Below are 22,274 nucleotides of genomic sequence, written 5' to 3'. Positions count from 1 at the left end.
TCCCCTCCGTGGAGGTGTCGTCATCTCTGCATTTCCCCAGCTTGATTTCCAAGCTTGCAAAGGCTCTCCTGGTTGCTGGATTCAGCTGCCTGCAGGTGACAGAGCTGGTGGGTTTTGTTTGTCAGAAACACAAGAGGCTGGGTTGGTCTGGGGCAAGCAGGGTCTCAAAAACCCAAGAAGCGGGAAGTAGAGCTTTGTCTTGAAGCACTGTGAAGTCACACGTATATCTGACAACTGGGGATAGTATTTGCTGAGACCTGGGACAGCAGTGTCCCTGCCCACACTCCCCAGAGTGTTTTGTTTCAAGGATGTCTGTTAATACTCCACTGGCAAATGGGCGGAGGAGGATGCAGTGTGGCACAAAGCTCCTGGCCCTGGAGCTGCTTCGGTGGGGAAGGGACCACCTCCAATTGTTAGGGAGATGTCTGAAAATGGAGCAGGCCGAGACTGGTTTGCAAAAGCCAAGCTATCCTCCCACAAGTATTTAGTTAACGACTGGTAGCGCCCATGATGCCCTCAGGCTGCAGGAGGACAGTAGTGAAACCTTGCCACCACCACAGCCAAGGAAGGTTTACATCTCCCTGCGTTAAGGAGCATGGAGTGAGCTATTGGAGCTGCTCAGTAGGGAAGAGCAGAGGGCGTTAGCTGGCTTGTTGGAGGGTGAGAAAGTGGGGCGCGTACCTCTCCAGTAACTTCCTAGAGCCAAACAGCCCAGCACTCAACATGCTCCGTCTCCTAAAGCAACAGATGTCCAGGATAGATCAGGGCAGAGGATGGATTTTTCAAATCTGGCAGCCAAACAGCCATGCACATGTGCCAAGCTGAGAAGGAGAGGCCGGTGTCGTTGCGTGGGGAAGTAATTTGCACAAACCTGAAGCATTTTGTTCAGCCCAGAATGAAACAATCTCTTCCACAAGATGGAAGTTATTTTACTGGTGCTTTTTAGGTCAACCTCTGAAAGAAGCGTATGGGAAAAATGAAATGTTTCAGCCAGTTTGATTTCAGAAGTGTCCGTGCAAACCAGGCCTGTATGTATTTCAGTTAAAACTTTGCCCAATGGAAGCTGTTGGTAACCTTAGCTGAGGTTTGACCCAGGCATGGCGGGTTCTGTGGCCCCAGTTCGGGTTCTGCCTGCACCCACCTGGCTCTGTGCTGCCTGGCAGCCTCAGCCCATCCTGACGCACGTGCCGGTGCTGCCGGAGCCAGCAGCAGTGAGAGCCGCTGGTGCCAGGGCTGAGCCTGGCCAGCTTCACCTGCCAGCACCAGCCAAAACCTGTTGTCCTGTGGGGAGGACCACAATCTTCAGGCGGCCATGCACGAGAGGCCCACGTTGGAAGGCCAAGCTGGCTGTGAGAGAACACACGAGGCTGCTCCGTGGCAGCGTCACCGTGTCTCCTGCCGATGGTGTCCCATGGGGTGTGGGACCTCCTTGCCCCCGTGGTAGTGGGTGAAGCAGTGGCCTCCCCTCCGGCTCCGACCCAGCGCGTAGCGCAGGGCCCGAGGGGGAACCCAGACCCGCTGAGCTCCCCCCGGCGGGAGCCCAGACCGGCCCGGCCCTTCTCCCCCGCCCCGAGCTGCGCCTGACACCCCACGGCCCCCCGGGCCCCTCGAACACGGCTGCCCCCCCGCGCTCGGGCTGAGGGGAAGCGCCCGCAGCCGGGCTGGCTTCAGCCTCCTGGCTGTGCTGGGGCCTCGGCCTCGCCGCTCCACGGCCCCGGCCTTGAGCGCCCGCCACCGGCCGCTCCCCTCAGGGCCCCGCCGCGGGGCGGAGCCGCGGGGCGGCCCCGGCGGGCCCGGCCCGGCCCGGCCCCTTCCGGCGGCTCCGCGGCGGCGATGGCGGTGCCGGCGGAGGCGGGGGGAGGCCGGCAGCGGGCCCTGGCCGCCGGCTCGCCCGTGGACTACATGAGCATCACCAGCTTCCCCCGGCTGCCCGAGGAGGAGGCGGGCGGCGCGGCCGAGGGCGGCCTCCGCGCCCGGAAGGAGGAGGACGCGTTCCTGGGCGAGCAGGACACGGGTGAGGGGCGGCGGCCGAGCCCGCCCGCGGCCCCGCATGCCCCCGGCCCCCCTCGGGCCCCCGCTCCGCCCGCGGCTCCGAGCCCGCCCCTGGCCTCCAGCAGGCCTCAAACCGCGGCCCCCGCTCGCCCTCCAGCCCGCCCCGCCGCGGCCGGGCCGAGGGGCTACCTCTCCCTGGCCCCACGCAGGGAGCAGGGACTCGCCGGGCTCCCACGTCCACGTGTTCCCCGGCCCCTCGTTTTCCTTGCGGGCACGGAAGGTAGCCAGGGCTCCCGGGGGCTGGCACGGAGCTAGCGCTCCCTCCCGCCGGGTGCACAGCTGTAATAAAGTCAGGCGGTCCTTCGATCCTTGAGAAAACCCTTTGCCCGTTTTTAATTGACTGCTTCCTTCTCAATAGTTCAGAGAAACGGGTTTTTTCTCCCCCACGTCATATTTCCCCAAACAACGTGTCTCTTCAGCCCCAGGGCTGCTCCATGGCCCGCAGGCAGGTCTCTGCCCTGTCCACCCCAAAACCCCGGGGCCCACATTTGAGCAGGCCCCTCGTCCTCTGCCCCGTCCCGCTGTGACGGCCGGGTGAAGTTCCCAGTGCCTGTTCTCATCCCGTCCTGTGCTGTAGGGGCGAAGCTGCCGCGTGCGGGTTGGCAGGAGCAGCTCTTCCTAAAGCACAAGGCCTCTCATCTAGTGTGCGGAGCACGAGCGGTTTGGTGTGGTTTTGGCTGTGCTGGCACCCTGCTGGGCACGGGGTCTGGGTCTGCTTGGGTCCCCGTGTTTGGGGTGGCTGGAGGAGCTGCTGCTCTGCTGCCACACGGAAACTCGTCCGACGCTGCGTGCGTGTTGCAAAAGCCGGCTGTGCTTCTCCATGCCTCATTATCTGCCAGACCGGCAGGGAGGGAACCCAAACCTTTGGTTTCTACTGCCCAGAAGATCTCATTGGGAGGAGGAAGCCCCTGTTGCACTGTTGATGCTGGGGACAGACCCCCCAAAGACTAGACAGTCCCACATTGCAGCGCCTGCCAGAGCTGTGAGCGGCTCTGGTCTGTGCTGTCCCCTCTGCAGTGGCTCCAGAGCTGAGGTGGCCCTGGTTCCCCAAAGCACTGCTTCCCCCATGATGCCACGTCTCCTTCATGGCCCCCGCGGAGGCTGAGTAGGGTTTGGTGGCTTCTCTCAAGTGTGAACATTGGTGGTGGGACGGGCACCTGTGTCTTGGCCTCATGGGCTGCTCCTTGCCCTCTTGCGCTCCCAACTGACTCCTTCCAGCCGCTCCCGTCCCCAAACCATGGCCCCACTGTCCCCACGCAGCACCGGCCATCAAGAGACTAAGTGACTTGCCCAAGGCCACATGGGATGTCTGTGGCAGAGAACAGAGGGACTTCTGCGTGGGAGGCAGAGGCCACGTGAGGGGCCGGTGTGTGCTCAGAGGCGCAGGCTGGGAAAGCGGAGCCTTTCCCAGATGTGCTCTTAAATCACTGCAGCATGAATGAGATTAAATTCACCCTAAGGGGATTCCCTGGCTGCAGGGGGTTTACTCCTGGTTGCAGCATTGCTGAAATTAAAGCTAATTTCCCCCCGGCTGCAGGAGAGCTGCACCCAGGAGGTCTTTTCAATGTGGCAAGGACAGGGCTGGCAGTCCCCAGGGAGGTGCTGCCTGCCAGAGCAGATGGAGGCGGGTGATGTGGGATGTGGGGTTTTCTGCTCGCTCCCTTCTCCCTTACCCCAAACCTTGGGAAACCTCCCCTGTGTGGAGGGACAAGCTTCTTTTCCATTATTTTCCATTCGGTGCTCCTCTTCTTCCCACCACAGATGTGCGGGGCACTGCAGCCCCCGCTGGCTTGTGGCAGCCCCTGAAAAAATTCATCGAGGAGCTCTGGATGATGCCCTGAGCCACTTCGTCCCGTTCGGTGCCTGGCAGGGACGGGCATGTCCCCACGGCTGCACCAGCAGCTCTGTGTGCCCAGTAGTGCCCATGCACAAGCAGGGCACGCTCAGCCAGCGTGCTCCCCACCGCACAGGCAGCAGCAGGCGCAAGCAGAGATTCGAGGCATCTTTCAGAGCAAAAGAGAGACTTTTTCATCCTGCTGAGCATTGTTTGCCGTCTGGCGGATGCTCAGCAAAACCCTGCCCCGTTGCATTTGCCATCTTGGAGCTGGGTGTTGGCGAGCGGCTTGATTTCACAGTGGGCCTCATCAGCCGGAGGAAGCAAGAAATTAAAGCAGAACCTTTCCTGCCGTCAGAGCGGGTGGATGCCCCGAGGCCTTCCGGTTTGCAGGTTTGCTCCTCTCTGCCCTCACTTTGCGGTGCTTCTGTAGAGGTATTTCCTGTGCCCAGGCCACACGTTTTGCTTCACTTCTGTTTTGCTCAGATGCTTTAGCTCAAGCATAGCTCCAAATAAGGCTGCTGGATTTTTTTTCTTAATATCTTAATTTCCTCTTCTTCAGTCCTGCTGCATTTCAGAGACCTGTTTGCAAGTCAGTGCTGTGTTAAGAACCCCTCCAAACGGAGCAGTAACTGTGGGCCCATCACTGAAGACTGATGAATGGACTGAAATGGAGCAAAATTCAGGTTTTTCTGCCCCTCTTAATCTCCAGAGAAGTCAGTTTGGAATAACTAGAGCTAAAGGAAGGGATCTGTAAAATGACCTAAAGCAGCATCTGAGCCAGAAAGTCTCTTGAGAGCTGGGATCAATAGGGAAGGTAATAGCCTTGCTGGAAGGGGCATGGTGTAATGTAATTAGCGCTGGGTAAACACTGCAATAAGAGCCCCGTGTTGCTCAATAACTAACACTTGTTTCTCCCACAAAGACCCGGACTCCTTCCTGAAGTCTGCGCGTCTCCAGCGCCTGCCCTCATCCTCGTCCGAGATGGGAAGCCAGGACGTGTCCCCTCTCCAGGAGACCAGCAAGGACCCTTTTTCTGGAGACTGCAGCTGCCGGCAGGATGGGCTGACTGTCATCATCACCGCCTGCCTGACCTTCGCCACGGGCGTCACGGTGGCCCTGATCATGCAGATCTATTTTGGGGACCCTCAGGTAAGACGGCTTTGCAGTTGGGCTTCAGCTCTGAAAACAGGAGAAGCTCCCTAACTTTCCTCTTTGCCAGCAGTTTAGCAGGGTGAGTGCTGGTGAACCCCAGCCAGTGTTGGTGGGAGTGTGGGAGCTAAGTCTCTCTCTGCAATTCCACCCCAAATGCTCTTGGAAGCTTTTTCCTGCAGCTGGGGGTTGTGCTCAGAGAGGCGAGCTGGGCTCTTGGCACCTGCCCCACAGCCGGGGCACGGGTGACTGTGCCTGGCAGGTTTGGGGGTGCTGCCGGGGGCAAACGGGCAGCCCCACTGCTGTGCCTCCGGCTGTGGTTTGAGCCAGATGTGAATGCTTTCAGCATGCAATCCTTAGTTAAGCAGTAGGCATCTCTCATACATCTCCACTTGGAGAGAGTTTTATGGATCTGTATGCCCAGGCTCACCTCTGGAAGGATCCATCCAGGATCAAGCAGGGGAATAGCTGAAAACAGAGCTGAACCTCCTTATAATCTGTCCCACAGACCAGTGCTAAATGCAAAGTAAAGGCAGCATGGCCATGGGGTCATACCTTCCTGCAGAACATCTCCTGCCAAGTACTGCAGCCTGAGAAGGGCCAAGGGGCAGCCAGTCGTCACCATCATCTTCTCCATACGCTGCCCAGCAGGGCAGAGCTGCCTGCAAGTCCACGTGAAAGAGATTTGCCTTTTTTTTTTTTTTCTTAATTTATTGCTCTCTCACTGGCGTGCAAAACACAGGCATTGGGAGTGGAGCGGCTTGGCCCCACGGCTGTGTGGGGTGCAGCACCAGAGGGAGGCTGTGCAACGCAGCCCCTGTCACGGCACTGCTGGAAGGGCCAGTCCTGCCCACCAGCCTGCCCTGGCCCTTCTGTCTTCGCACTTCTCGAGGCCTCTCTGGCTCATGCTGAGATGCTGCAGTTTGTACCATGGGGTTAAAATGCATCTTTAAGAACTTCCTGTGACCGCCTTAGCACTGGCACCAGCACCAGGGAAGGATGAGAACAAGCCGCAGTGCTGGGGGGGACTCTGCATTCTTTGCAGCTGTATTCCCATTTCCAGTGATGGTGTTGCTGCAGTGCGGTGACAGCATGCCGTCACTTGTTGCTCTTGAAGATTAGTCTGACCCTGCTCTGGGGTTGTGGAGGACAGCATGAGATGTGGCCCACCAGCTGAGCATGTGTACTGTTGCAGGCTGGCTGAGCTGATGGCCACGGCTACATGCAGAGCGGCCACAGCTGCCCTGGTGCAGGGACGTGCCAAGGGACGTGTTACTCCCACGGGCATTTGGAGGCACCTGAAAATGCAGATCGGCCACAACCTTGGTGCTGGCCTCAGGCTTCAGGTCCCACAGAGCTGGGCAAAGACCTGGGCAGCCCCACACCCCTCCTCAGGCACAACCGCTCTCCTCTTCCGGCAGATCTTCCACCGTGGTGCCGTGGTCACGGATGCTGCCCGCTGCACGGCGCTGGGCATAGAGGTGCTCAACAAGCAGGGCTCCTCGGTAGACGCAGCCATCGCCTCGGCCCTCTGCGCAGGAATTGTCAACCCCCACACATCGGGGATTGGCGGGTAAGTGTTGGTCGCTCACCCCCGTGCTGTCGTCTGCGGTTGACCTCCAGCTGGTGGTTTCCCCACCACCTGAGACGTGCCTTCATGGTAGCCTGAGTCCCAGCACATGGTACCGGGTCTCTGACATCAGGCAGTGGACGTGTCCATGTCTGCGCAGGGACGCGCACCCTTCCTGTGCACCGAGTTGACAGTGAGGGACAGAGGTCCCCAGGGACGGAGAAGCTGTGTCTGCCAGGAAAGTCCAAGCTTTGGGCTTGAGAGGGTTGAAAAAGTGACTGCAGGCTGCTGAGCCCGTCTGCGAGTGTGCCAGGAGCTTGCAGCTCCCTGGGCTCAGTCCCAGTGCTTTCAGAGACCAAGTGCTTCCCTCCATGAGCTCTGCTCCTGCTGCCACAGGAGGCTGAGGTGCGGGCAGCAGCCAGGGCAGGCATGGTGGCGAGGGGTGGCCTCCTCCCAGCCTCATCCCCGGGGTGGCATCCACGTGAGCCTGCTGCTCTCGGCTCTGCAGGAGGTCTGGGGAGTGTTGCATAAACCACCGCCACCCGATAGCTTCTCTGGGCTGCGCCACTGGTTGCTGTTGTAAGCAAAAACCGTGTTTTGTTGCAAAACTGCTCGGATTAGAAAGAAAATCCCAGATAGTCCCAGCCTGGCAGTGGAACAGAGCCAGTGTCCCTCTGGCCAGGCTGGCGGGGACTGGTCCTGCCTTGCTGCAGGCTCAGCACAGGGGCTGCCCGTGTCCCACAGGCTCCGTTGTCCTGCACTGCTCTCAGGGGAAGGGCAGCAGTGTTTCCCTGCCCTGCTGGCCAGCCCTGAGGCTGTGACGGCCCCATCACGCTGGGACTAGCCCCGGCCCCAGTGGCACCCACGCTCTTCACTTTGGCTTTATGGCAGCGGCTGTTGCAGGGACGGCCGGTACCATGCTGTGACGTCTGTCTTGCTGCAGGGGTGGGGTGATGCTGGTCCACGAGATCCGGAAGAACAGGAGCTGGGTAATCGACTTCCGCGAGGTGGCTCCCCTGGGCATCCCACTGGAGGAGGACCTGCAGAAGGACACCAAGGTGAGGACCAGTGTCCCACAGCAAATGCCTCCAAGGCTTCAGCTCTCCTCTCCCCACAACTCTCGGGCTGAGGGGGAGATGCCTGGGGAAGCAACAGAAGGCCTCTCCCACCATGGGCGATCCCGGGCCCTACAGACATGGGGAGTCCAGGGAAAATACTTCTTTGGCAGCCCCAAAACACCTGGAACCTGCAGGGCACAGGCAGTAAAGAGGCATGGCCCTCCAGCGGTGAGGAGCCAGAAGAACAAGAGTCCCAGGGAGGAGCACACTCCTGTGTCATTCCGCTGATTTATTTCTCCTGACAAAACTGGGTTGAGACCAGGATTGAATTTCATAGACTCATAGAGTCCCAGACTGGTTTGGGTTGGAAGGGACCTCAAAGCCCATCCAGTTCCACCTCCCCACCCCTCCACTAGCCCCTCCACCTCTCCACACCCTCCACTAGCCCAGGTTGCCCAAAGCCCCATCCAACCTGGCCTTGAACACTGCCAGGGAGCCAGGGGCAGCCACAGCTTCTCTGGGCACCCTGTGCCAGGGCCTCACCACCCTCACAGGGAAGGATTTCTGCCTCACATCCCATCTCCATCTCCCCTCCTGCAGCTTCAGGCCATTCCCCTTGGCCTGTCACTCCCTGCCCTTGTCACCAGCCCCTCTCCAGCTTTCCTGGAGCCCCTTCAGGGACTGGAAGGGGCTCTAAGGTCTCCCCGGAGCCTTCTCTTCTCCAGGCTGAACAAGCCCAACTCTCTCAGCCTGTCTCCACAGCAGAGGTGCTCCAGCCCTCGGATCATCTCTGTGGCCTCCTCTGGACTCGCTCCAACAGCTCCATGTCTTTCTTGTACTATTTCAAAGTATTCAAAGTATTTCAAGTACTCTTGAATTTACCTCTTTCCTTCTAAAAACTTTTATTCCCTAATTCAGTGTGTTACAGACCTCTTCCCCCTCCTAAAGAGCATGCAGGCACTTCCCGTGTGAACATGATGTGTGTCTCTTTGACTTGCAGTTGGGGACCATATCCCGTGTCCTCCTAGGAAGGAGACTACTACTCCTTTTTGTTCTTCCTATTTTACAGCCAGGTCTGCTCGTGGGGGTGCCAGGCATGATACAAGGAATGCAGCAGGCGCACCAGTTACACGGGAGGTAAGACACAGCTGGCGCAGGTGGGCTGTCCTGGTGCTGCACAGGCTCTGCCCTGGGCTCCTCGTGGGGGAGCTGGGAGCACACAAGCCCTGGCCATCAGACCACCAGCCAAAGCCATTAACCATGGGGTGCTTGGAGGCTTGTTGAAAAATATGTTCATTTTTTGGTACTTCATTTGACAAGGAATTCAGCTTATTCAGGTTTTCTGGAAAGCAAAATTTTGGCTAACGAGATGGACAATAAATGTTCTCTTAGAACGTTTTCATGCACATCTAAATATTTTAATTTTCTCTTTAGCTGGACCCTGAGAAGGGTGCCTATCCTTGATGCCCTGTTGGGACAGGGAGGGAGGGATCTGAATTATTTGTTCAGGGATGGGTCCTGGCTTGAGATTTTGCTCCAGGGACGCCCCTTCCCTTGTCCTGCACTGCCATTCCTCTCTGGTGCACATTGTGAAGCACTGAGGTGACCCTGTTAAGGAGAAACAACCTGCTGAAAGCTCAGTGCTCCTTTTGACCACCGCTGACCCCACAGCCTGGTCTTTCAGGAGCGCCCTGACCGCAGAGCCAAGCCCTGCGCTTGCTCCACACCACCCTGCCCTGCTGCACCCCTCCAAGGCACATTTCTCCTTGTCCTTTCTCCTTTGGTAGACTCCCGTGGTCCGAGCTGCTGGGCCTTGCAGCCGGTGTCGCCCAGGATGGGTTTAACGTCACACACGATTTGGGTGAGTACCCGACGGGGAGCCGAGGGTGGCTGCTCAGCACAGAGGAGCGCGCTGGTCACTGCGCTGGGGTGCAAGGCAGCTGGAGGTGTGGGTGGTTATAATGGGAAATTAAGGCTCTTTGGACCTGGAGAGGGATGGCGGTGGGAGCTGAGCCACAGTCTGCAAGAGGAGAGTGTGGTGGAGCAAAACTGGAGCCCTTTCCAGGGCTGGTCAGGGACAGGTCAGAGCAGCCCATGTGGGGTGGCCACCCAGGGCCAGCCAGGGAAGGGTGCTGGGGTTTCCTTGGGTGTCCTCTCCAGCTCTAACGGGTGCATGGTCCAGCCTCCCTCTAGTTCTGAAAGAGGGCAAGAGGCAGCAGCCCATCTCCAACATCCCCATCAGGCACACAGGGTCCCCTGTGTGTTCCTCCACCCTGGCTTTTCTGGATGTCCTTCACCTTCTCACCCGCAGCCAAAGCCGTAAGTGAACTGAAGGACCTGAACTACTCTGACAAATTTCGGGAGATCTTCCTGCCGGACGGCCAGCCCTTGCTGCCTGGCATGTTTGTCAGGCGCCTGGACCTCGCAGCTGTCCTGGAGCTGGTGGGGGCAGAAGGAGTGTCAGCTTTCTACAGCGGAAACTTGACCCAGGAGATAATCTCCGAGGTGAGCCATGTCTGTCCCTGTCTCTGCCCCAGACTGCACGGCACGGCTGGGGGTGCCACCTGCCATGTCACCTGCTTAAGGTGACAACCCGGAGATAAGCCATAGCCAAGTGTCAGCAGAAGATGGGGACAAATGCGTGGAGCCTCCTTTCGCTTTCCTGTCCCTGTCCCTGCAGTGCTGTAGGTGACACACAGGTGACTTCACAGCCTATGGAAGTGAAACCTCCATTTCTTCTATAGCCAGGACAGACTAGTTTTTTCAAGGAAAAAAAAAAAAATTTCAAGCCCCGCTCTGGGCTGTGTTAGTATTAGTGACAACCCCTTTTTCCCCATAACAAGAGGTGCCCCAGTGTTGAGAAGCAAATTTTTGTTGTTAATGGGACTGTAAGACACAGACTCCAGGAAGATGGTTTAAAAATAAAACGGTGAGCCTTGTGAGCAGAGGATCAGATGGGCTTGGTCCCACTTAGGGTTGCCCTCGTTTAACTCCTGTTGTTGGAGGTGCTCTGGAAAAAATAACAACGACAAAAAAAGTGATAATTCTGGTAAAAAATCCTAACAGCTCTTACGTCTATGTGGCTGCAGTCAGGGTGTTTGGTGGCACCATTTTTCTCTACCACTGTGGTTCAAGTGATGCACATTCAACTTGTCGTCAGTAATCTGGAATGGGTTCATTCAGCTCAAGCCTTAGACATTTGTGAGCTCTGTGGAAAACTCCTCCTACGGCTCACCTGGACCACAGCAGAGGTGGAGAACGAGGAACAGGAAATGTCCCAAGCTTGTGGTGCATCTCCAGGCCTAAACCCTGCTTTATCACCCCGCTCCCCTGACCTGAGGGCTGCCGCAGGGAAGCACAAACTCTCTATGGAGGAGCAAGGCCCAGAGTTGCAACACCAAAGATCCTGGCAAGCTCTGGGATCGAGTGCGCAATTCCAGCTTTGCTTGCAGAGCAGAGCAAGGTGCTGGCTTCCCCCAGAGTTTATTGTCCCAGCAAAGGGAGGGCATCGGTGTGGTGAAATCAAGTAAAGCTCCAGAACACCCTACCCTTTGTTTCCGTCCTGTGGCGGGAAAGCACAGGAACAAAAAGGTGCTCTCTGGGGAATTTGAGATGGTGTCTGCAGCGTGTGGCTGACTGGGGCTGCTCCCCTGCCTGTGCCGTCGGGCTCTTCGTGCCCCACTCCCCACTGCTTCGCCTGGGCTTTCTGCTGGCTGAGCTGCAGGGACCCAGCTCCTGGCACAGGTACCTGCCTGCTCATGGCAGCGTTGGGTTCAACCTGGCCTGTCCTCTGCTTCGGGAAGGGGGCGGGTCCCGAGTAGGGGATACATCTTCTTTTGCAGCTTTGGGGTGGTTTGACATGCTGCCCCCCTCAACATGCCCTGCATTAGCTTTCCTGCTCCGGTGATTCATCCATTTCTGCCAGAGAAGGAGTTTTCTTGCCAACTTAGCTGGCTAGTTTAGAAACCAGAGCACGCACCGGTTATGTGTTCTTGCCCATAGCAGCAACTCACCCCAGCAGAACCTCTCACCAGGTTGCGTGGCTTCTCCTGGGTGGAAGGAAAGAGTTGGCCCATGAGCACAGGAGCGCCTGTATGCTGCCTGAGAGTATTGCCCACTTCAGGGGATTTTAAGATCAGCAGGTATGATCATCCTACCTCATCTCCATCATGACTCAACCACAGAAGACCTGCAGTGGAGGGAATTACCCATCTTTTCTGTGTTCATAAAAATTACCAAGCCCAGTAAATTGTACCTCTAGGAGACTTACAGAAAGACCAAGGGTACAGCAGACCCACTATCACCTGAAATAATTAAAAATAGGGTGGGAATTGCATGCTAAAGATTTCTAGTGATGGCGACCTGCTACACCCGGGCTCCTTCTCTCCTGGCTCCATGTCTATCTTTTATCCTGGCAGTATTCAAATGCTTCATAACCCTTAACGTACTCATGCTTGCCACCCAGGGGAGAGAAGGCTGCGAGGCAGTGCCAGTCCCCATCCTCACCCATGGGCAGTACGCCTTCAGAGTGCTGTGGGGTGGGTGAGCTTTTGGAGGTGACCTGCAGAGCCTTCCAGTGGTGCTGGGTGGTGAGCCAGGCCAGCAAGGCCATGAAAGCACAGAAATTTCAGGGTATCCTGAGGAACCTGGCTCTTTGCTCAGGAACCTCGACGCTGTTTGACAGTTGTGTTGTGTGTCCACCCAGGCCAGCACCAGGAACACTGAAAACCTTGACCTAGCTTTCTCAGGCCGCGCTGCTTTTCTCTCCTATGCAGGTCCACAACTACGGAGGAGTCTTGGTAGAGGAAGACTTCAGCAATTACAGCGTCACAGTGGAGAATCCTGTCCACACAGTCTATCGAGGTAAACGCCTGACCCATTGCCATTGAAGGTTTGCTTCATCTGGCAAGAGGTGGTGACGGTATTTAACAAGAGTTGGAGTCGAAGCTACACTGAGGCGTCTCAGAAAAGCCCTCCAAGGGAGTTTCCTGCCGTTGCCTGCTGACACTGGTGCATCATAGGCAGTTCGGGAGGTTTTCACCACTTTGCAATGGGCCTGGTTTTCCTTGATAGTGACCGATGGTGTTTTGTTCATGTCAGAGTGTAAAGATGCAACATGATCACATATCGATGCAATGTCTAGATGGAAGTTGGACCATAGGCTAGTGCCTACGTCTGAAAACAATTCCCAAAGTTGATCTACAAGGGAGAAAAACTTACTTTGTGCAAAAAAGTTTCTAAAATGTCATTCTTTCCTAGAAATCCCTGTATTTACTCTCCTTATAGCTGTAATGTTGCAAACCCATTTTATCTCCATTCTTCCATACTGCAGTCCAGAAACCAACCAGCTCCCTTCATCCATCCTAAAGAAACAGAAAGATACAACAGGAACATTTTGGAAAATCCTTTTCAAATCATTATTTCCCTCAAATCTAGAAAGGTTTCCCTGCTAATAGGAAAGTATTATAACTGGAGAGTTTCTGACAAAAGCAGCTTCATTCCTTGCTTCTTCCCTTCTCAGGTCATCTTGTTTTCAGTCCCCCACCTCCACATGCAGGTCCTGCACTGATCACAGCCCTGAACATCCTCGAGGGCTTCAACATCACAAGTCAAGTATCCAGGGGGAATATCTTGCACTGGATGGCAGAGGTAAGAGGAGGTTCGACGTTTGGCTGAATTTCTTGTGCTGCTAGAGAATAATTTATTTATTCCTTGGTTGTACAAAAATGTTTGTAGGTAATTCCCAGAGGAGAATGAGTAAATAGACTGCTAAGGCGTAAATCTAAGCTGTGCTGCTGCCTCAGGTAGGTGCAGATGCTGGAGCCTCCTGCTCCACTGAGCTCTTTCTTGCTTAGGCAGAACTTTTTCAGCAGAACGAACTGTGGGGTTTGCCCATGTCTTGTACGCAATCGCCTCTTCAGAATGACCCCCAGCAGCTGAGGGTGGTCCCATCTATTTCCTCCACCTCTTATGCTCCGGTGGCCCTGGCCATACCAGAGCCCTGCTGGGGCACTGCAAGGAGAGTCAGCAATGGGACACTGCAAGCACAAACCTATCCGTGGTGATGGCAAGGAAAACTGACCCAACAGTTTATATTTTTTTTAAATCTTTACATTTTAGCCCACCTTGTGATTTCAGTGGTCCAGATCATGATTTTTTCCAGTATTTAGGGCTGTCAGCCCTACGAAAACATCGCAGCTTCCCAGGAAGCCCAGCGAGTGCTCCGTTTCCTGCTCTGTAAGCAGAGTTATGTTTTTAGATGCGTAACAGAACCGCAGCTGGGTTTTACGAGTTGGGAATTTTAAGCAAGGATGTAACCACATCCTCGTAGCAGACAGGACAGTGGGTGCTTGGAATTTATTGCCTCTCAGCAAAAATGCAACGGGAGATGTTACACGCTGCTAGGCCTGTGCAGAGGCAGAGGAGATTGACTCACCTAAGTTAGTTTTGAGCTCTCTTCAGGAAGCTTTGGGTGAACCTGTTTGCTCCACATTTGCACCAGGCCAAGAATTTCACCCGTTGGTTATCATGTCCCAGCTGAGGAACAGCAACCTGCAGATAAAGGGCAGTCACTTCAGAAGATGTGCAACCCTGATTACTTGGTATCACACGGCTGAACACGTGGCTGAGATTCAGTGCTAGGTCAGTACCAGATAGTCCAGCCCTGCGAGAACCGTGACCAAGATGTCCTTAAGCTGTGCCCGCGGGGTGGACGTGGTCTGCTTGTTTCAGAAGTTAATCATGCTCTACACTGTGCATCAGAAGATAGATGATGACACTTCAGGAGAGGTTGTTGATGTGTGGAGTGTATCAAAACAGAAGTCACATCTAGCTGTCTGCCTGCAGGGTAATGTACTGTCTTGAATCTTGAATTAAAATGATTTAATTTTAATTCATTAAATTGACCTGCAGGTGGAAAGACTAGTACGTTTCTGCTAGGCACAAGCTGGCTTGATCAAAGAGCACATTTCTCCTTGTGGCTGTCCCCTGGCTACGCACTGTAAAACCAGGCCTGGACGAACTCTGTCTTTTGAAATTGTATCCTCCCATTTTCAATGAACTGGCTTAGGCGGGATTCTGCATGTGTGACAAACCAGATCCCCTCCTCTTTTTACACCATCGTTCCCTTAGATGTGCTGGGACTAACGCTTTCTGTTCCAACACTTTGGATGACTTACAATTAGGAACGTGGGCAGCAGCTGGTGAGCAGAATAGCTCATTTCTGTGCCAGTGGAGCTGCCGTCCAGGGGCAACGGCCAGCCTGGGACCCGCTGTCCCACTGGGACTCAGGGTGATCTCTGCTGTTGTGGTGACCCCTCAGGAACGGAAACAGACAGTTTAAGTGGCATCCCGGTGACCCTGTCTGCCACCGGCAAGGCAGCTGCACCGCTGAGCTGGGCTGAGCCAGCTGTGCAGCTCCTGCCAGGCATGTTCCACCTTGTTCAAACACTGCTGGATGTGCTCAGCTCCCCCAGCACACATTTGCCATGCCAAACTGATGCCCTTTGGTCCCCAGACCCACATGTGGCAGCCCTTTGCACTGAGATAATCCCAGGACCAGGCTTTTAGAAATTTTTCTTCATAGGTTTTAGCCAGTGTGCCAGGAGAGCAGATACCTCTTCCTGTTTGGAGTATCGAAAGTTGTATTTCCAGAGCCAACTAAATGTGTGCGTTTGTTTGTTTGTTTGTTTGTTTGTTTGTTTGTTTGTTTGTTTCTTTCTTTCTTTCTTTCTTTGTTCAATTTAGACATTAAAAATAGCCCTGAGTCTAGCTAGCAACCTGGGAGACCCATCTGATGACGTGTCCGTCACTCATGCTGCAGAAGGCATGGTGAGGTAGGTCTGAGGCTGACAGGCACGCTGACAGTTGCAAGGTGTGTGGTTTGATATCTTTCCTGGATTTGCTCTTTTCAACCTGAGGTTTTTCTACCTGTTTTCCTGAGGAAAGGTTGGTCCTTGAGTGTCCTCCTTCACTCTTCCACAAGGATCACAGCTGATGCCACGGGGCTCTGGGGGTGGGTCGTGAGATGTCCTCACACAGGTTTCCTGGAGCCAGCTTGATCTTGAGGGTTCCTCCCACTTTCTCACCCCTCTCAATGTTCCTTCTCAGCAGGTCAGACAGACAGCCTCCCATCATGACCACACATGCAGTTGCTGGCTCTCCCTTCCCCACCGTGGGGCTCGGTGCCTTTGCAATACCCAGCCGTGCGGGAGAGGCCAGGCCGGGGGTTTCAGCCCAGCCTCCCACCTCCGAGCCAGGTTTAGCCACGGCTGGTGGCCAGAGCTGGGCCTGGCTTGCCCTCCAAGGGGCAGGACTGACTGGCATTCAGTCCTTGTCCATGGGGGTGAGTTTACCACTGCAGACAGAGCCTGGGGGGGCCATGGCATTGCCTCTGTGCGGACTGAGCTGTTTTGTCTCCTTCTGTCGGGTGAACCGAAGGAGCTCCTTGTCCTCGGTGCCAGCCCCCTCAGGGAGACACCGCCAGTAGCTGTGTGGGTGTCCCCTGCAGAGAGACCAAGAGATGGTCAGCGTCCTAGGCTCACAGCTTGCTTTCCTCTTTCCCTCCCTCATCGCTGAAGTAAATCAGAAGCTAATTCCCTGCGGCAGCTGATTAATGACTCCCAGTCCTTCTCGTCTGATCTCCGCATGCCTCACTTCTCCCTGGAGAGCGGACCTGCTGCTAGCCAGGTCCTTGTCATGGGACCCGACGACTTCATTGTTGCAGTTGTCAGGTAAAGGATTTACTTCTTCGCTCCATAACGTACTGCGAGGGTGGGAGCAAGGAGAAAGCAGGTTCAGCAGGCCAGGATGGGACCAGACCTGGAGCAGCTGGGCTGCTCTGTCCCAGTTAGTCCTGCAACAGGAGAAATGGGGACGACGGGGTGGAGATGTGTGAGCTGGTGCTGCCCTGCCCTGAGCAATCCTACAGCCCTCTCTCAGTGAAACGTGTCTGGGTTGGTGTGAATCTGCTCCGCGGAGAAGAGGTGATGGCCAAATTTGAGGTCTGACGGGGGTATGGAGACATCCATCATCTGGAGGGGAATCCTTAAACTGCTATCGCCCACATGGTTCCTGCTCCTAAGTGCATGGAGACTTTCACTCCTCCCATCTAACCAGCCCTAAAGAGCTACCAAAGAGTCTCTATCAAGCCAGTTGAAGCCCTGAAAGCCTCGAGGCGTACAATAATCTCTGGGAGGACTTTTATGAGATTTCTTCATGTTTCTTTTCAGTTCTTTGAATCGTCCCTTTGGCAGTGGAATAATAACACCCTCTGGAATCCTCCTGAACAGCCAGATGTTGGACTTCTCTTGGCAAAATAAAACAACGAACCACTCCGTTCCCAGGCCGGTAATGACTGACATGACAAATTCTTTATTTGAGCTGTCTGAACTGGTTTTTTTCAGTTTTATTCTCATCTCCACAACAGGGAGGCTATTTAATACCTTATTAATAACTGAGAGACAGCAGTCTGTAGAAAGCTCCTGTTTTTTCATTATATGAGCCACTGAAACAGAGTAAACAGGTGGCTTTGTGTGTATCAGTTATCGTTATAATGCAGTTTTAGTAAATGACGCTGCACATCTCAGCTACTTATTTTCCCTGCAGTCCAGATGCACTTTAAGTGACTGTCCTTTTCCGTGAATTAAGGATTTGAATTAAGGACTCCCTTCATGAATTGCTGCTCTGCAGGTTTAAAAGTAACAGCAGAAGAAAAAATCTTCAGGTCTTGGAAAGAAACAACTACAGACCAGTAATGGTGGCCTCCAGTGCTGCCTTGTTGTTTCTTCTTGCCATGTATTGTAGAACCATCCCACTTTGCTGGGTTGGTACTTTAGAAGTGGGTGAATGGCTCCGTTTACCTTCTGTAAGAGAGCCACAGCGTGAAACAGGACTGATCCTGTTAACATCAGAGAGCGTTATCACAGCAGTGAGGATGTCAGCCTTGTAAAACTACACAAGCGCAATTGCTGGCTCAAGCATAAAGAGTGAGAAGTTAACCTGCGCAACTTGAGCACCAGCAAAGCTTTAGTCGGCTTGTTGAAATTTTTTGGTGTGTCTTTTCTTCAACTGCAGGAAAATCTCATTCAGCCTCGGAAACGGCCCTTGTCTTTCCTGTTGCCCACCATCGTGAGACCGTCCGAGGGGATGTGCGGGACGTACCTGTGTCTGGGAGCCAACCACGGGGACAAAGCCTTGAGCAGCATCGTTCAGGTCAGTGAACAGCACCCACCCTCTCGGAGCAGCTGTTGAGCTCAACGCTGAGTAGGGTCCCCTCCTGCAGCACCGACATTCCCTTCCTAATATCCCAGGCTGTGCTGAAACCGGTGGCCACAGCATCACCAGCTCAGTCTTTGATGTCACCAGTTCCACACATTTGGTTTTTCAAATCTCTGAGAGCTACTAGTTTACTTCTTTTGCACCTTTCCTGCTGGCACTGCTCGTAATTGTAGAGGAGAAGCATCCTGGCAAAATCTATAATGGTTTTGTGTCATTCTAATACCTGTTCAAAGCTCATCTTAAGGATCATTAGTCAAAAAAAAGAAGCATTTTGTATTCAGAGAATTGCAGGAGACTGGCAGCACTTTAGTCCTTTTCCTGATGAAAAGCTCCTTTTAATGCATTCCTGACTGAATTCCTCCTGCTCAGCACTTGCTATAAATTGGGCAGCTCCTCCTAATTTATGATTTCTAATGAGGTGAAGTACTTGCCAATAGCTTGATTGTGTGCGCGACAGCAATGGGTTGCTAAAAAGAAAGGCACAACAAGAATGACTCCCATTTTCCTTACCGTTTGGAAGCATTATTCAGAGCAAAACTGAAGCCGACCATTGCTTCCTAACGCTTTGTTTGGAGAAGTCACGTGCTGAACTCACGGCTGTAGCAAACACGTATTTGGAGATTACGTCACGTTCCAGACACATGGCTCTCCTAATTTAGCAGGAACTTTGTGACAAAAAGCCCATGCAATCCTGAAAAGGTACCGCTTTTCCACCAACAATATACAGGCTGTATTTCAAGGACCTCTTCGTATGTGCAAAACCCTGCATTGGTTCATGCAGTTTGGTAAACGGTTCAAAATCTTCTTTGCTGCATCTGCAGGTGTTGGAACCACCAAATAGAGGGATGCTCCGGAAGTTGGCTTCTCCTATTCTCATTGCTTTTTTTTATTATTAGTAAGGATATTTTATTCTCTTGCAGGTTTTGGTAAATGTTTTGACATTTAACAAGAATCTGAGTGAAAGTTTGTCACTTGGTCGACTTCACCCACAGCTTCAGTCCAACACCTTGCAGGTTGACAGTGAGTATGAACCCTGGGTGTGGTGCAGCCTACAAATCTAGCGCGTTTAGAAAAGGAGCTGGATTTTCTTAGCATGCTGCCGTGGAAGGCGTGACAGCCCAGCACACAGGTCGCCGTGTTCTAGGGTCCGGAGGGTTTTGGGGAACACAAACAGCGGCAGCCCAGCTTCGCCAAAGCTTGGAGCCCTTGCTGAGCCATGCCCTCTCCCTCTTGTCTTGGGAATGCTCCCTGGCCCCTCCAACAGCACCTCTCAAACTCTTTCAGGTGTTTCTCCCCAACCTCTGTATTGGGTCACCTCCTGGTCTTAAAACCTTTTGGTGATCTGATGCCATTGAGGGTATCCAAATAAACAAGATTGCAACCACGGCTTCACGCAGACAGGTCCCAAAAGCTAGCAGATCTTCCTAAGCTTTACCACCACTGCCATAAATTATATTCTTTCACTTTCCGGTCCGGGTCCCTTAACCCCGCCAGCTGGGGAGAAGACAAGGATTATGGCAAGGCTTGTAGCTTGACGGTGCTGGAAATGCAGCCTCAATGCTGACACTCCGGAGACTGTACTGCCAGCTCTTGTCCTCGTTGTTATGTGTTCTGGTCTATTTGGTGTTTCTCACAAAGCCCCAGACCTTACCTGAGTGAACCATAAGTGAAATTTGGTTCTCATTTCTCACAAAATAGCCAAAGTTTCTAGGCCTTCCCATTTCAGAGGAAAATATAAAAATGTCTGTCGAGTGTGACCTGCAGACTTGGAAACTAGAATGTAATTAAAACAAATACAAAACTTCAAAAGGTCCTAATTTGTGGGTTTGGATGTTTGGCATCAACAAGATATATGTTAAGACACATCTGCAACGTATATAGCTTAAATAACTGTGGGTTTTCCGTGTGCCTGCTTGGTTTGTCCAGCTGCATCCCCAGCTTCGTATCCTCAGGCACTTCCATTCATACAGAAATTACAAAACATCAGATAAACAAAATAAAAGCAGAAGAGTAAACAACCTAAGGTAGATGGCTGGGAGATTAAGAAATGCATCGAGGGGAAGTTGGAAGGCTTATCACAAAATTTGTCGTTTGGCAACTTGTTTTACTATAATTTGTTTTGAGCTGCCTTGCATCTTATTTTGACTAATAACTGTTAATACTATTATTTGTAACTAAGCTCTTAAGAGCAGGGACTGCCTCGTGTACTGTAAGAATAACTACAATAGGTGCCAACACCATATTTTCCCCTTTTTCCAAAGAGGATGATCTTCCACATCTTTAAATGGTCTTTGGGATCCTCTCCTGTCCCGCAGCGCACAGAGCGCTGCCCAGCTCTGAAGAGCCTTTGCTGCCGAGAGCTGAAAGCGCTCCTCGGAGCGGTGAGCTCGGTGCTCGGCCGCTTGGCTTGCCCTGGCTGGACACCTCCTGAAGAGGCTGCAGGCAGTTTCCTTCGCACGGCAGATCCCAACAGGGTTAGAACAGAGCTTTGCATCAAAGGCAACGGTGCTTTCAGTTACAAACTCCTCTTTTAAAATCCCTACAGGTGAGTTTCCTGAAGAAGATATTGAATTTCTTGTAGCCAGGGGCCATCAAGTAGATAAAGTCAAAGTGGTCTCTCTAGTTCATGGGGCCAGGAGAACCAACAGTTTCATCATTGGCCTGAAGGACCCCAGGAGCGTGGATGCTGCCGGAGCCACAATCTTGTAGCACCTCCCAGACGACGTGTTCACCGAACAGGGCTTAGCCGAACCTACCCAAGTGACGTGCATGTTCCGAAACGGCCCCTTCTCCCTCCCCAGGGCGGGAGCCCCCCATACACGCTGCTGAGTAGGCTTTCTGCGTTCCCCACCCAGGACGACACCAGAGTGGTTAGCAGCACCTGCGTACAGCTCTCTGATTTTTATTTTATTTTATTTTTAAATTATTTGAATTGCAAGCAGCTCAGTCCTTGTTAGAGGAATGCAGGGAGCACACTTTTCTTTTGGCAGAGTCTTGCTAATAATTTCAGTCTTTTCAAAAGCCCAATTCTAGCCAGCATCTTAACTTTAGTGAGGGAACATTAGCAAGGGAAAAAACATCTGCTGATGATACTGTCATCTTCCTCTCCCTGTCTTTCCCAAGTTCCTTCTCTGCCTCTTGTGTAAACCAATAATTAATACAGCCTAACGTAGTGTTTGTAGGTACCTGTGGCTGGAGTATCGGGGAGTCCTCCATACTCCGTATGGGCCAGCTGGTTTTTAGCAGCATGCAGCCTCCTGTCTTAGTTCCTTTTCTCACATCGCTACACACCTTGAATTTTGGGAGTCAATATTTTGAATCAAGTCGCCGCACAGACTCCCTGGCAGTCGGCTTTTGTAAACGGAGCACCAGTTTTCAACTCCTAACAACTTGTGGACGCCCCAATAGTTTTCTTACAGAGGTTCAGCCTTCTCCATGGTGAATTTAAGCTTAGTGGTAGTGGGCTTAATTTTCTTAGATACTTCATAGCAGTACTCCACAGACTTGTAAAAATCCACAGACCACGGACTGCAAACCACACGGCGAGCGTTTAGGTAGGTTCAGGGCTTTCCTTACACTGCCTTATCTCCGTCCGCTCTGAAAGCCTGAATCATGTAATCCCTGCAGAGAGGCTTGGGATTTTCTGCTTGCTAAAGTCATGCCTCTGCTTCAGCTCCGTATTTCGATACTGGTGGCTCTACTGGAAAAGCTGAAGAGAGTGAGAGAAAAGGTACACAAACCAAACACTACCGAGAGAATTTTCTGTCCGCAGCATGTAGTGCAAAATACACGAATACTTCTGCATTTCTTGTCTGAATTAGAGTGAAGAAATAATACCACATCTGACAGCTGCACCACTTCATTCAACCCACATTTGGACATTTCCTTCTCTTTTTACTCGCAAGTTAGAGACACCCACCACTAAAAAATTCTGAAATTTGATCATTTTCTGCAGTCTAAAATGTGATGATTTCCTTCATGGTGCAAATGCATCTATGGCCAACTGTACATATTATATATGTATGTCTGCTTATGGTTGTCTTGGTCTTTCATTTGATGATTACACCGGTGACCCCCAACCTCGCTCCCGAGGGACCCCGCAACACCCATCTGTTTGTAACGCACCTCCTAACGCTCGTCGCCATTTGACGCGGGGAGCATGCGGGTCGTTTTGGGGTGGTCGGGGCGCTGCGGCAGATAATCGGATTAATCGTTCCTGCCACCTGCCAGCCGCGGATCTCAAAGCACCTTAACGTGTAGCCTTGCACGTAGCGCCGGGAAGGACAGAGATGCTTTTATGCTCCGCTGAGGCACAGCCACCCATGAGAAG

The 22,274-nt window shown here is 53.2% G+C and overlaps 1 protein-coding gene across 2 annotated transcripts; it reads left to right on the top strand.

Moving 5' to 3' along the window:
- Nucleotides 1-1,807: 1,807 nt before the first annotated feature.
- GGT7 (gamma-glutamyltransferase 7) lies at nt 1,808-21,975 on the top strand. 2 transcript variants are annotated; one of them, XM_054845504.1, is made up of 16 exons: nt 1,880-2,014; nt 4,449-4,572; nt 4,812-5,038; nt 6,460-6,611; nt 7,552-7,666; nt 8,736-8,803; nt 9,454-9,527; nt 9,978-10,171; nt 12,442-12,529; nt 13,188-13,315; nt 15,413-15,501; nt 16,246-16,398; nt 16,897-17,014; nt 17,741-17,878; nt 18,865-18,964; nt 20,490-21,975. In XM_054845504.1, the coding sequence occupies exons 2-16, from the start codon at nt 4,557-4,559 to the stop codon at nt 20,651-20,653; spliced, it is 1,824 nt and encodes a 607-aa protein (XP_054701479.1). In that variant the 5' UTR covers nt 1,880-2,014; nt 4,449-4,556; the 3' UTR covers nt 20,654-21,975. The 2 variants fall into 2 exon arrangements, with proteins under 2 accessions (XP_054701478.1, XP_054701479.1); XM_054845503.1 differs by lacking the exon at nt 4,449-4,572 and having other exon boundaries at nt 1,808-2,014.
- Nucleotides 21,976-22,274: the final 299 nt, after the last annotated feature.

This window comes from Grus americana, chromosome 17 (assembly GCF_028858705.1).
Source record: "Grus americana isolate bGruAme1 chromosome 17, bGruAme1.mat, whole genome shotgun sequence".
NCBI classification, from domain to species: Eukaryota; Metazoa; Chordata; class Aves; order Gruiformes; family Gruidae; genus Grus; species Grus americana.
Note: the sequence above shows the minus strand (reverse complement) of the source record. Positions and strands in the feature narration are given on the sequence as shown.

Bases quoted from the DNA above. Each gene is read 5' to 3' on its own strand.
- GGT7 (XM_054845503.1), top strand. From the start codon at position 1,834: ATGGCGGTGCCGGCGGAGGCGGGGGGAGGCCGGCAGCGGGCCCTGGCC. The intron at 10,172-12,441 runs GTGAGCCATGTC...TCTCCTATGCAG, and splicing joins CCCAGGAGATAATCTCCGAG to GTCCACAACTACGGAGGAGT. The intron at 16,399-16,896 runs GTAAAGGATTTA...GTTTCTTTTCAG, and splicing joins TTCATTGTTGCAGTTGTCAG to TTCTTTGAATCGTCCCTTTG.